Source organism: Zosterops lateralis, assembly GCF_965231275.1.
Source record: "Zosterops lateralis genome assembly, chromosome: 5".
Classification (NCBI taxonomy): domain Eukaryota; kingdom Metazoa; phylum Chordata; class Aves; order Passeriformes; family Zosteropidae; genus Zosterops; species Zosterops lateralis.
Window position 1 is genome coordinate 11,215,373 of NC_139766.1, and position 13,557 is coordinate 11,228,929.

General features: G+C 39.3%; 1 protein-coding gene across 14 annotated transcripts in view; it reads left to right on the forward strand.

Moving 5' to 3' along the window:
• ABLIM2 (actin binding LIM protein family member 2) overlaps positions 1-13,557 on the forward strand; it is a 125,088-nt gene that overhangs the window by 101,021 nt on the left and 10,510 nt on the right. For 11 of the 14 annotated variants that reach the window (XM_083861882.1, XM_083861891.1, XM_083861895.1 and 8 more), the window contains 6 exons: positions 2,023-2,075; positions 2,685-2,817; positions 6,877-6,935; positions 8,878-8,932; positions 10,244-10,308; positions 10,480-10,560. In XM_083861882.1, coding sequence (XP_083718008.1) covers positions 2,023-2,075; positions 2,685-2,817; positions 6,877-6,935; positions 8,878-8,932; positions 10,244-10,308; positions 10,480-10,560 — 446 coding nt within the window. The remainder of the gene's footprint in view (positions 1-2,022; positions 2,076-2,684; positions 2,818-6,876; positions 6,936-8,877; positions 8,933-10,243; positions 10,309-10,479; positions 10,561-13,557) is intronic. The other 3 variants (XM_083861889.1, XM_083861883.1, XM_083861885.1) reach the window with 1 other exon arrangement.

The window sequence follows — 13,557 nt, forward strand, 5'->3', positions numbered from 1 at the left end:
ACTGATGAAATTCAGGGCACTTGGATTTATCTGCCAGCAGTGTGTTACCTGAAGCCTTCTCAGGAACTTGGGAGGGGCTGACCTTCATGGCCCTCACTGATTTGGTTGTAAATCCTTTGCATCTCTTTGGAGACAGATGCTCTCAAGATCTTGTGGAACTTTTGAAATTTCCGAATAGAAATCTTGAATCAGGCATGGGTTTTTTTCCTTTGAAAACATCAGTTGTTTTGAAACAAAAATAAAATTTCCAAATATGCCTCAGATCCTCTGTAGAGATTTCTGATTTAATGAGAGCAAGATCCATACACATAACCTGGAATAACTTGTTGACTCACAGCGTAGAATGTGCCCCCAAGGTATCTGTGAACCAGGGTTAGGTCCTTCTTGCAATGTAGGGGCTTTATTCATCATTTGTCATATTTGAATACTTCTCCCTATTTACTCCTCAGAGAAGCAGCTTGCCATCTTGGGAAAATACCCTTGTCAGGATGCCATGAGATAACTGTGAAAACCTTGTGTTTTTTCATAATGCTGTTCATATTTTCTAACACAGCTTTTTTTTGCTTTTTTTTCCCTCACTAAATTGAAGGTGGGGGAAGCAGCCAAACCCTCTACGGTTCCAGATTTTCACCTCTAACCTACAGATATTTTCCTTATGGCAATTTGTCATTTTTTAACTACCACCTCCTCAGCAAAAAGAGTTAAGGTCTGGATATGAGCTGTGTGATGGCACCAGAAATTTCATCAGAATAACACAGAAATGCTTTTGGAGGTGGCCTTTCACCTTTGTTGTTTAGATGCTGAGCAGATCCTCTGCAGACATGATGGCTGAGAGAACTGGAGAGGGCAGAGTTTTTCCCAACTTGCTGGGAGTTTTGCAGCACTTCTAATGGTGCAATTTAATCTCCTTTCCATCTCTGTCTCTGAGAATCTCATCTGAGCCTTATCTTTTGTATTATCATACCCTTTCTCTTAATAATAATTACATTTTCTATCTACATTGCATTGCACAGGGCCATTTTTTTCTCAAGTATTGCAGACAACCCCCTTGTTACATTCATTTCTCTTGGGCTTAAAGTTACGCTATGTCCTTCCATTATTCCAGTTTTTCACCATTAAAACTTTCCCCAAACTACCCAGAGGGATACAAAGGCAAGTAGGGCTCAGATTTTAAGAACTTACCTGATTTGTGTGAAATCTGCCACAAAACTTTCTGTAAGATTCTCGAGTGTAACTTGGTGTCTGGAACAATACTCTGGGAAATAAATAATGAGGAAAAAACACATTTGAGGGTTAGGAACTATCTAATGAAGAGCTTTTAGGTTTTCAGTTTTCTTCTCAGCAAGTTGGAAAGTTACAAGGAAATAACTGAATGGTAAAACATCAGCAACTTCTTTTGGGAAACACTCTGTAAGAGGCAGTATGGGCAGACAGGGAAAATAGAGTCATAAAAATTGGTTGGTCAAGAATTTTGAATTTTAGAGTCTGACACAATCTCTCTTATAGATTTTATAAAGAGATAATGCCAGATTTGTTTGTACTTTTCTTTACCATGATTGTCTGCTCTCTTTGGGAACCCAGGAGATCCTGGTGTGCTAACTACAAAATATCTGTATGACCTCTTGTACTTCGATGGTCATTGTAACACAGAAGGGGAAAATTACTTCCCTGTGAGTGGTGGCTGTAGAAATCTGTCTTTAAGTTATGACGTACAATTCTTTTTCCCACCAGTCATTCCCAAAAGTAATTTCTTCCTGAAAATGCAGGTTCAAAATCCATCAGGAATACATTCTCTAAATTCACTGTATACATGACAGATGAGTATTACTGTAATAATTTCAAAATTATTTTATTGGTTCTGTGAAACCATAGCTCTACACATCAAATTTTCTGCCAAACTTTTTTTTTGTTAATTGATTTTCTCCCCTTCTTAAAAATATTTGGAGCATAACTATAGTCAAAGCAGAAGACAAAAAATAAGATGCATTCTGTTCAAATTTTTAAAATTAATTTAATCTTCAGCAGCAAGAAGAACAGAAGGGGAGGATGGAAGCTTGGATCAGGACAGTAAGAAGGTAAGGATCAGAAAGAACAAAAGGAAGTATTGATCATTCTTGAAGTAACTTGTTTTTAAAACACATACATATGTAAAGGTATTCTTTTAAATAATTGAAATAATCATTACTACTTTTAGGTCTTTCCAAAGAGACATTGAAAAGCTTAATTTCTCACCCGAAGGGTTTAGAATGTACATTCTACAGTAAGGAGAAGTAGGGATATTGAGATTAAGAGCAATAAACTCATGGATTTTCACTCAGTCTCAGTATCTACATTGATGATTCAGCTCATCCTGCAGACTTAGGGTGTGTATTAACCTAGAAGAAAAATGTCAATAGCAGATCAGTTATAAGAAAATGATATAGGATATCTTCTGAAGTGGGGCACAGTGGGCAGCTTCATGAATAGAGAAACTATCCTCAGCCCAGCTAACAATTGAAAGTTTCTGGTAGCTGTGATATCTAAGTTATCATATGGTCAGCTTTTATTATTTGATAATGGATGGTACAAACTGCAGTGAGCATAAATAGACAAGCAGTTCACAGGGCATCTGAGACAGCTCAGGCAGGAGAACTGCCTTCAGGTGTTAAATCCTGTATCTTATAACAGCCTTTTCCTCTGTGCAGCTAAAGACCAGTTGGCTGATTCTGAAAGGGGACATGGACACCAGGACCAACTCCCCGGATTCGGACACGCGGTCGCTGTCCCTCACTGCCGGCAGTGACCGGGCGCAGGAGGGCACGACCGCCGGCTACTCCCGTGAGTGCTGCGCCCACCCTGGCCAAGGACACACAGCTCCCTGGCTGCCTTTGTGCTTCACCTCTGCCATAATTACACCCAGTTTGCTCTGCCATGTCTTGGGAGCGTTCAGTACCTCCAGACTTTGATGATGAAACTATTTATAGCTTCATATTAGTGAAAGAAGCAGTATTGCCTGTGTAAATGAACTGTTGTCTCTTTGGAGAGCAGAGATTCCTTACCACAAAAATCCACTCCTCATAAAAATACATATGTATTGTATGATACCTATTTTCAGTAGACAGGATGGCAGTATCAAGCAGATTTTTAATTTGTGCTAATTAGTCCTAGACACAAACTATGTATTTTGAATATTGATAGACCCATTTCTTCTCTGTCCTGATATACATAAAGGTTTTATTGCTCCAGAGATGCACTTAGCCATTTATTTTTTTGTTACCACTCACACTTACAGGGTCACAGAAATACTCCAGGTGGGAAAGGGAATAATTTTGTAACTGAATACTGGCCTGGAGACCATATACTGGTGCTATCTGTCAGTACCAAAAGCATGTTCTACACATTTCTTACTACATACCTCAGCAAGTTAGAGCATCAGTATTGGGGCCTGAATTTTACTTTTAAGTTACATACATGACAAAAAATAAGTTTAATGAATTTTAAGAGATAACTGGGACATTCCTCTCCCTGCCTCCTCTACTTTACACCATGCAGCAGTAGCAGGTCATTCAGGGTAAACAAGCTGGGGAAGCAGTTTTCCAAAAGAATGCACCCAATGCAAGGCATGTCTGGCAGCAGGGTTAGGATGTCAGTCTTGTGGACATTCTGGTAATGTTGGCTCCATCAACTTATATTAAGGAAATTATGGCTTAGCTATGCAAGGAAGAGGGAAAACAGATGCTACAGAGTCTGTCACAAGGCTGTAACAAGATAAAGAAGAAAAGTTACTTCAGATCATCAGTCTCACTGGTCTAGCTTAAAGGGATTTGATAACTTAATCCTCACTAGAAATCACAAATGTGCACAAGGTGTATTGCAGGATTCCATGTGCAGGGGAAACTACATCTGACCACCTCACACGCTTAACGTCTGTCAGTTGTTGCCCAGGAATGAACACCTAAACCTTTCATTGTTGTACACACACGGGTATGTCTGGGAACTTTATGGAGTAGATCTGATGCTCTTCTACACGTGTTTTGAGAGACAGTCCTTAAGTGCAGATTTTAAGCAGGGAGAAGAACACAGCACACCAAGGAGTGTTACACAGAAACAACATATGGTGCTCATTTTTTTCCCCTGAGAATGTTGCTATACCTGTCACTCTGCTATACTAGCATTTCTTTCGTATTTTGATTACCTTGGGAATATGGATTCACATTATAAATAGATAATTCTATTCCTCTGTGATAGATAATTCACACCTCTGTGTCAGGATCAATATCACATTTGTGCCAGTATAGTTTCTATAGTACATTTTCCACTGCTTTTAATCAGCATTTCTCTGTCCCTCATGAAAGTTGGCCCCATTACCCAATTAGAAGCCACACAGAAATGACATTGAGGAAGATTTCTCGTCCTGAAATTTACACTTTTCTTTTCTTTATCCTTTTATTAACTTACCTGGCTGTTTTAATACCTGTGGACATCCTAAGTAATTCCTTCTCTAGTCAATGTTTCCCTAATTAGTTCTGAATATTTATAATCTGTCATATGCCCCCCATTGGCCACAGAGGAGTAGCATCTCTACCTCTTACACTTATGCTTAAGAACTCTGGCTTTCAGCCCCATCTCTGTGGCACAGTCAGTGACTATCAGAGAAAATAAACTTGTTGGGTACAGGTTTGATGCCAAGTGGTTACATGCAGAGTGGAGGGAGTTAGCAGGCTGTGAATTGGTAGTGATGTTTCCAGATGTACTGAGCAAAAAGCCCTGAATTTTTCTGTCCAGCCTCTGAGCAAACCAGAGGAGGATTGTTTTGCTCTAGAAGACATTTTGCCACATTACATTACTTAAATTCCCAGAAGAGCACAACTAACAACAAAGCACATCAGTGTGAGGCTTGTGCAATAAACAGGCAGGAGTAGAGCTTGTATCTCCTTACAGCCCCCTGTGAAAATGGGTCTTGTTTCTGTATCTGTATATAATTAATCATCTACCATAATTCATGATTTTAATGCTGTGTATTTAGGAAAGCAGTTGTCTGGGAAGGCAGGTAACCCTTGCTGTTCATGTGTCCATGATGTGAGAGGCGACTTCAGACTGGACTGAATGTCGTTCTGGACAAAGCAGGAGCCACATCCCTGCAGCGGGTGGCTGCTGTTCAATAGTGTCTGCTTACAGGGAGGGTTGCAGGGGTCAGCGGGTCCCGGTGCCGGGTTCGGGGCCGTTCGGGCTCGCTCCTGCGCTCCGCTTCTCCCCGGTGGCCGCGCGGTGTCGCCGGAGCCCGTGTGCGGCTCCGCCCGGCCGGGCTGTGCTGCAGCCGTGTCTGTACCTCGGGACGTTGTTCCTCCGTGACTCGGGACTATTTAGCGGCAGAGCAGAACTCACTCGCCCATATTCTCTGTCGCCAAAGGGCCAAGAGGTTGATCTCCACACTAATGTCCAACACAGCAGCTTTTTCCAGGCAGGAGCAGAGGTGACAGCTTTGTTGCAGATACAGGCGTTCTGTCACACCGGTATTTTACTCTTTGCTCTCTGGTGGCCCTACCATTCACACAACAGGCAATTATAAGGTTTTTTTCGTTATTTTCTCCTCTCAAAAATATAAAAACTGTAGTTGCCCTTCTCTAATGGTGGGAGGTATTTGGTGTACAATTCAGTATGAGCTTATTGCTCCCTGTTAAAGTACATTAAGTGCTTTGAATTTTTTTTCCATCATAGCCTACCCTGATTCCTGCCCCAGTGATTCACTGGCCTACCCTTATTCCATTGGCTCTTCATCCTTGCTCAGTACTCCACTTTCTGTTCCATGGATGAAATACTCCTTCAGTGCTCGAGCCCTACCTGGGTTTCACCTTTGCCGAGTGCTGAGTACTAACACAGTGCAACTCCCAGTGATCCCATTTCTTCTTTCCTTGTTCTCTTTTTATTTGGATAGCTGGAGAAACTTTTGCTATTTGTTTTAATATCATTTTCAGTGTTTAACTCAGCTTGACTTCTGGCAGTTTTCAGTTTATCTCAGCACATTCTGGGCTCTCTGCTGATCCATCTTTTGTTTTTTCTTTCTGTATGCTTATTCCTAATAATCTCCTTAGGGTATTTATTAATCCAGTGGGGTCTGGATTCCCTTCCTGCATTCCTCTTTGGACACAGACTGCTAACAATTTTGACAGAAAGAAGTATTGTACATTCAGTTCTTTGAGCCATCTGACTTCTATAACATTTTGCATGAGTTTTACATCATTTTCTCTACTGGAATCAGGAATGTTTATTACGTGTGTATTTGTTCTTCTACTGTTTAACTCTTAAACTTTCTTATTAGAGTCTTAATACTAAAATCAAGGTGTTTCAGTTGTCTCATAATGACCACACACAGTTTCATCATTGTGTTACATCATTTTTTCATGGTACCACCAGTTTGCCAGTTTTCTCCATCTTAAAATTTTCTTTCACTTGGGTGTATATCCTGTGGCTGATTTACTTTATCCACTGCTATATCTTCATTTTCGCTCTTTTCCAAGAGAAGTTTTACAGAAAAAAAAAAAGTTTTTATTTTTTTAAGTGGTAGGGTAGCAACCCATTTTTTAAGAAACAAAACCATAACCCAGGACTCATATAGCATGCTCAGAAGTGATGATCTAAATCCCTTTAATCTCAGTTTCAAGTCATGGTTTAACACCAAGTTGGAAGGCAGAGATTTCACCCTGTCTCAAATCACATCATGTAGGTTCCATAACGTCAGCCCCACAACTCCCTCCATGTTGTGCCACTGTCATGGTGATATTGTTTCTAGATATTGTTACACATGTTCATGTGCATGAAATGTGGAGAAAAGATGAGCACACATCAGTTATATTGCATCTCATTGATAGAATATTTGCATTTGCATGTCTTTTACAGGATTTCCATATTCTAAGTCTGCTTCTCTACCTGGCTATGGAAAGAATGGCTTACATCAGGTAGGTACACATATAAATACATTCTCCAGGAAATCAGGTCTCATAAATAGACAACTCAGTAACTAGTTGAAAATCTACCCAGTAATAACACTTCCACAGTAATAACACTTCAAAGGTGTTTTGGCTGCCAGCCCTGTCTGACAGATTCATTCCCTATGTGGGTTACAGTTTGTCTCTCTGAAAGAGTAAGACTGACTGAGGCTTCTGCTTTTAATTGTGTGCATCATGAGCATTGGGAATCTTGATTCTCCTCCCAGACTAAACGAAGATCTAAGATGTACAGGCTGCACATATTAATCATAGGATAGCTTGAATTAATGATAGAGACAGGCCTATAATTAGGCAAGTAATGATCTTAGAGCAAAGGTGGAACAGCCCATATCCATTGCATTCCTTGAACCATCTGTTCTGTTTTTTCTAGTGTGAATGTGTGTCTGTGTGTGGTGTGTGTATTCACACACAGCCGTTGTACTTTTAAGGCTGGGAGGGATCAGTGAAGATTGAATGACAAGCAGCAATGTAGAAGGAAAATAGTCTAACAAAATTATGATCAGAAGAGACTAGGAATTCTTTTTTAATACTTCTTTGCAACTTTTATTCGTTTTTTAATAAAAAGGAGGGTTTGACAATGTGGCCCCTCTCTGGCATCTAAAACACTATGGTTTATAGTAACGAGCTATCAATACATAGATGCATGTCCATCTTTTGAAGAATTGATTTGTGTCCAAATTGCGTGGAGAGGACCTCGTTCAATTTCCCTTCTTTTTCCAAAGGAAGATGTGAAACCTGCAAAAGCACATGAGGAGGATTAAACTTCCCCAGTGATAGGAGTCAAACTGAGACTCATTTGGAAGGAGCTACTAGAAAGAAATTATCAAGGAATAGCTAAATGGATTTGTTGGTAGCTGCTGAAATGTCCATCTCTTTGAGTTAATATTACAGGATTAGTATGCTTCTGTTGCTTCAATACCTGGTTTCTTGAATTCTTCTCTGAAGAAAAGAATGACACTGAAATTTTATTAAATAATATTTGGGAATTTAAAACAGTCCATATAAAACTAACCCCACCTATGAGTCAAGAAAGGTTTTCCTGACGTTTCAGAATAGGGGTTGCCAGTAATCTGGAGCAAGCAAGACACTGACTTGTGCCCAGCTACTGCACTGGTGAGACACCAAAATCATCCCAAGGCTTCCTAGAAACGAGGCCAAAGCGCTCAGAATGCCTTGCAATGTGATGGGAAAGCAGCAGAGGGCAGCATCTGTCCCATATAAAGAATCCCAAACCTGTATAAGAGTTGAAAAGGTTGCTCATGGTCAAATCCTTGAGGCCAAAATTCCTTTCAGAATGGATGTCCTCTGTTTGGATTGTAGGCTCATACCAGCTTTTGTGGTTTGTTATTTTTAATCAGCCATCCTAGTGCTGCATAAATAAAACCCCAAAAGCAAACAAGGAACCTTGCAAGTTATTGTGGGCATAGCTGTGCAAACCATTGATGCCCTAGCAGGCAAAAATGAGACTTGGAAAAAAAAATCATATAATAGTGCTTTTCTGATTTCCTGTACTGTTTCTCATCATAGCATTTGTCAGCAAAGGAAGAAGACAGTGGTTCAAACAAAGCACATACCTGGCACATGTAAAGTTCTCCCTGCTCAGTGGCACCAGTGTGAAGCAAAAGGCAGAAGAAGAAAAGTTGCAGTGCAGCAGAAGTCATTTGTGATGATGGCAGTAACACATCAGCATCACAGAAAAGTGACAGTTTCAGTGTTACCTTGCTTACTTGAGCAATTAGGTCAAATTGAATGAGACGTTTTCTCTCACGCAAGGATCTGTATTTTGGTTCTGTGTCTTTCTTTTTTCTCTCAACAATGTTCAGAGTGGGGGTTTTGTGTATTTTGCTGTAACCTTGCTTTTTTTTTTTTTTTTTTTTTTTTTTTTTGTCAGCCTGAAACAATGGGCCAATATGAAACAGACCAGGAGACAAGCTGGGGGATGAAAGGTACATTTTTTTACAATATTATTTCTACTCCCCTTGTGTTTTCACCCTTTGAGGATTTTAACTGACATATTACCATAAAAGTTACTATTCTGAGCTCTTCCTGTTATTCACATAGACTAGCCAGAGACACAGCTCAGTATCATGTTTATCACAGAGAATCTTCTTTTAACTTGGCCCAACCTAAACGCCTGACAGAAGTATTGCATCATAGGGTGGTGCAACCAGGCTGAGTCAATACAGGATCCTTGATATGTGACAACTGTCTTGTGGTGTTTGTCTCATATCAAAGACAGGAGGAAATTTAAGATAATCATTCCTTCAAGTCTAGTTGGAAAAAGTCCATTGTGCTTCTTGGTTGTGCTATGGTGTGGTTAAAATGTGCAGAGTTCAAAAAGCAGAATTTAGTTGCAGTATTTTGTTTTATCACAGTTTTAAGTGGACTGTGCACTTAATTGGGAACTTGGGTTGGAATTTTCAAAAGAGCTGAAAAATTTTATATCCAAGATACTTTAACTCACTTTAAAAATCTCACTCTAATGCTTCACTTCATTACTCTGTGTTCATAAAAATCTTTGTCTCTGTTTGAATAGGTTAAAGTACACGTTTTGAAAAGTATACTCAATCTCTGATTTAATTTCAGACCATAAAGTGGTCTGTGAAAACATTTTGGCTATCCTGGTAGCATTTAATGACCATTTGAATAGATAACATTGTGGTAGTCATATCATATACACTGACCTAGCTAGAATTCCCATGTGCTAGTGTAGATCCAGGAGTCATTGTTACCACATCCCCAAATCATCTTTTCTTCCCTATTGTTATTCCCAGTGCAGTCAGCCCAAGTGCAGGGTGTCAGCATCTTGTAATATCGTATTATCTCAGTCGTTTTCGTATATGTTTCCAAACTGACATGCCTTTAATAATCCATATATTTTAACTATTTTCAGTAAAGAACAATAAGGGCAGGAGTTTTGGATGACAGACTGACTTAACTCTACACATAAGCTTCCTGTAAAAAGAGATATCCAATTTTGCCAGAAATACTCACCGTGTAACCCAATGGCATCGGGAGATGGATTTTCTGTATTAAGCCTTTGATTTCCAGGACAATTGCTTTGGTAATAGACAGTGTTATAGGCATTCAGGGCATGGGGGTCAAATTCTTACTATGCATGCAGTTATCCAACAGCTACTGAGAAGAGAGAAATGTAGTAGCATAGCACATTTGTGTTGTGTCTAAATGTTCATTGTGGTGGCACAAAAAGACAGCTATAAATTCTAAACTGTGAACCTGTTCTCATTCTTTTGCAGAATACAAGGTAAGAAGGGCTTTTCCAACACTGGAAGAACAATCAGATTCAGCACTTCCTAGCAAGGTTACATGGGTTCCTTTCCTTTATTTTATTTTGTTAATTTTTATCCCAGTGAAATATTTGTCAAATCAGGATGCAAGTATGTACCGTTTTTTAGTAAGTTCCCCATACCACCATTTCCATGCCTCAGAATTGGATTCAGCTGGAGTTCATATGCTCTTTTCTCTTTAACAGATTTATCCTTATGAAACACTTATTGTAACAAACCGAGTTCGTGTGAAATTGCCTAAGGATGTGGACAGGACCAGGCTGGAGGTAGGAATGATATTTGCTCGACAGTTTTGCAGGCATTTCTTCTGTTTGCTTACTATCCTGGACATCCCTGTGCCTCAGTAATAGCAACAAAGAAGAGAGGAGAGGAATAACATTATGTATTACTTTTTTTTTTTTTTCCAAAAAGTCAGTATGTAGGCAATTTAACTTAAAAAAATTGCCAACAAAACTGGCAAATATCTGACCAAATGGTATTTTACAAAGATATGGATGAAGCCCATTGGTTTTGGATGATTTTACAAGGTATTGGAAGTTCAGGTGGGGAGTGGGAAGACACAGAGTTTGTTTTTGTATAAAAAACATCTTCATATAATAACCTAAATATTACAAAAAGGCTCCATTTATACTGAAAATACATGGACCTATGTTTGGTCCGTTGTCTTTTCAGCCTCTCCTTTGGCTGTGTGATCTGTGGTCACTTTACTACAGCTTTGCTGTGCCATCCACATCTCACTTAAGATAGAGAAATACAGATATAATTCATCATAACAGAAGCTGTATTTCCAAAGATCAGATCCTGAAGTTGATGTTCAAACAAAATTCCCAAGGTTGATTTTTTTGACTGATCAATGACAGGACTGAGTAAAAGACTCACCTTAAGTAACCTTTCTGTGAACTACTCTTAAGAAGAAGAGATAAAATAAAAAAAAAAGTGGTAGCAATATGGACTTTTAGTGAGACTTATATTTTAATAAATTTACTATATTTTGAACTTGATAATATGACAAGAAAAGAAGAAAGAAAAATTTCTTTTAAAACTAGAAAAGAAAAGCTTTGAAGGAGCAGAAAGTTCCTCATTAAATATCAGTTTTTAAAAACAATTTACCAAATTTGCATACATGTAATATATTTTGAAATTTGTGTTATGGTCTTGAGTACTTGAATGTACTTGTCACTTGATTTCCCAACAAGTATTGTTGATTTGATTGTAAGGAAAAGATACCCTCAGTTATGTGCTGTTTTAAGCATGGTTTATAGCAAGGCATGATAGCAATACTAAAAAGCATGATGAATCTGGAACAAGAAACAGGGAATTGGAGGGATGCTCCTCTGGACATAACTGTAAATGATTCTTTCATATATATATGTACACACATGTGTATGTGCATGTTAAAGAATAGATTCTTTGTTTAAACACAGCAGACTGGTCTGAATAGTAAATGCAGCTCTAAATTGCTTTTTTAAGACAACATATAGTTTGCTTTGGATGGATCATGCCTGCCCTGGCTGCCATTATCTGTAACTCATACACCATCCTCAGCTGGGATTGCTGTTTGTTTAACTTTGGAGCTGTTCAGTCTGCCTCACACCAGGTGCAGCACAGGGCCTGTTGGCTCAAGGAGCCCAACCACTTCAAAGATCTCACAGAGGTTTGCAAAAAAGAACAATAAACAAGATCTGCTTCAAACCCGCACCAGAAAAGCAGTGAGGAGACCAGGCCAATCATGCTGATTGCTGCACTATGCTAAACACATGTGTCTGCAGGAAGGTCTCCTTTGTAGACTGTCTTACATTTACTAGGGATTGGTAGTTTTTTAAACAATTAAATTAGCAGAGTTTTAATAGCACTGCAACTACTGTAAGAAGTTGCTCATCTACACATTCAAACCATATGCAGAGTTGAGTGACAGGCACAAACCATTGCCTTTTCCTTAGCCTCTTCCCCTCTTTCCTGACCCTTTCCTCTGTATTACAGAATTGCTGGAATTAAGTAGCTTTGCATAGAAAAGCAGCTTATCATTATTTCCCTTTTGTGGCAGAAGTAGAAGATAGTAACTTAATTATTGACCTGTGCACTCAGCAGATTTCAGGCTCGGGCAGGACCCAGGACTCAAGGAGCCCAGGACTGTGTGTGTTTATAAGTTTGCACAGAAGCAAACCAGGCTTAGAAATGTGGATAGAGGCAACTGTCTGTTAGCAGAGGGCCCACTAAACATGTCTTGGTATTTCAAGCTTTTGAGGACAGCACTGGGAATACTGAAAGCAGGTACTAAGATTATATTTCAACCTTTCTTGAGGTCCATTTCACTCTTGCTAGAGGGTGTGATTCAATGCTTGGGATCTCTAAGAGGCAAGTGCTCTTTCCAGTCTTAATTGGTTTCCAGCTGATGTTCTCTTTTCATCCTGCAATCCAATGTCACTTGTGAAAGGACTGGATTTTGCCTACAGAAACAGTTGTAGTGCTAAGTCCACATATCCAAACTGTAAAGTGATATATCTAGGAAAATCATCTAAGAAAAAAATCTGTGTTCTAATACACCAGTTTTATTCTGATTATTTGTGTGGGCTGAAGCCTCACCTTGCTGTTGCTGCTGCAAATCAGAGCACCTCCTGAGCATGATGGCTGTGGCCAGGGTACAGGGGGTTTCAGTGAAAGGAGACCTAGAGCTTCTGTGCTTCATACCAGCTGTCACCCCAGAAAACAGTCTTACTGTGTCTGGTATCAACAGAATATCTCTCTCACACATGATGTTTCTGATTTAATGGTCCACTAAGGAGCAATAAGGTTGACGAAATTTGCATGAGGTCGATTTGTTTAACAGCCATCTCACAATTTGACTTGAGGCAGCGTCCTCTTTGTGAAACAGTTTGTTGTGAACTTTGAATGATCCATCATAGATGTCATGGAAGGGGCACTATTGTTTGTCTATGATTCAGTTTTCCAAGGAAAATCTCCTATATTGAGTATTCCTATCATGAAAAGTGAACTCAAGTCAATGGTATTAGCTCCTGGGGTCAAATTAAGGGAGGCTACAATGAAACCTTGGCAAATGTTCAAGGACCACAGGAGGGTGGGGGTTTAATGGGTGGTAGTGTTTTCCTAACTTCACTCCCATTGTGAGTATTTTTTAGATTACACTGTTGTGCAAGAACTTTATTTCAAGGATTATAAAAAAATATTTTCCTGTAAAAATGCGTATTTTTCTAAGCCCAAGAGGTATCTAGAGATTAGGAAGGCTCAACTGGTAATAAATGCAT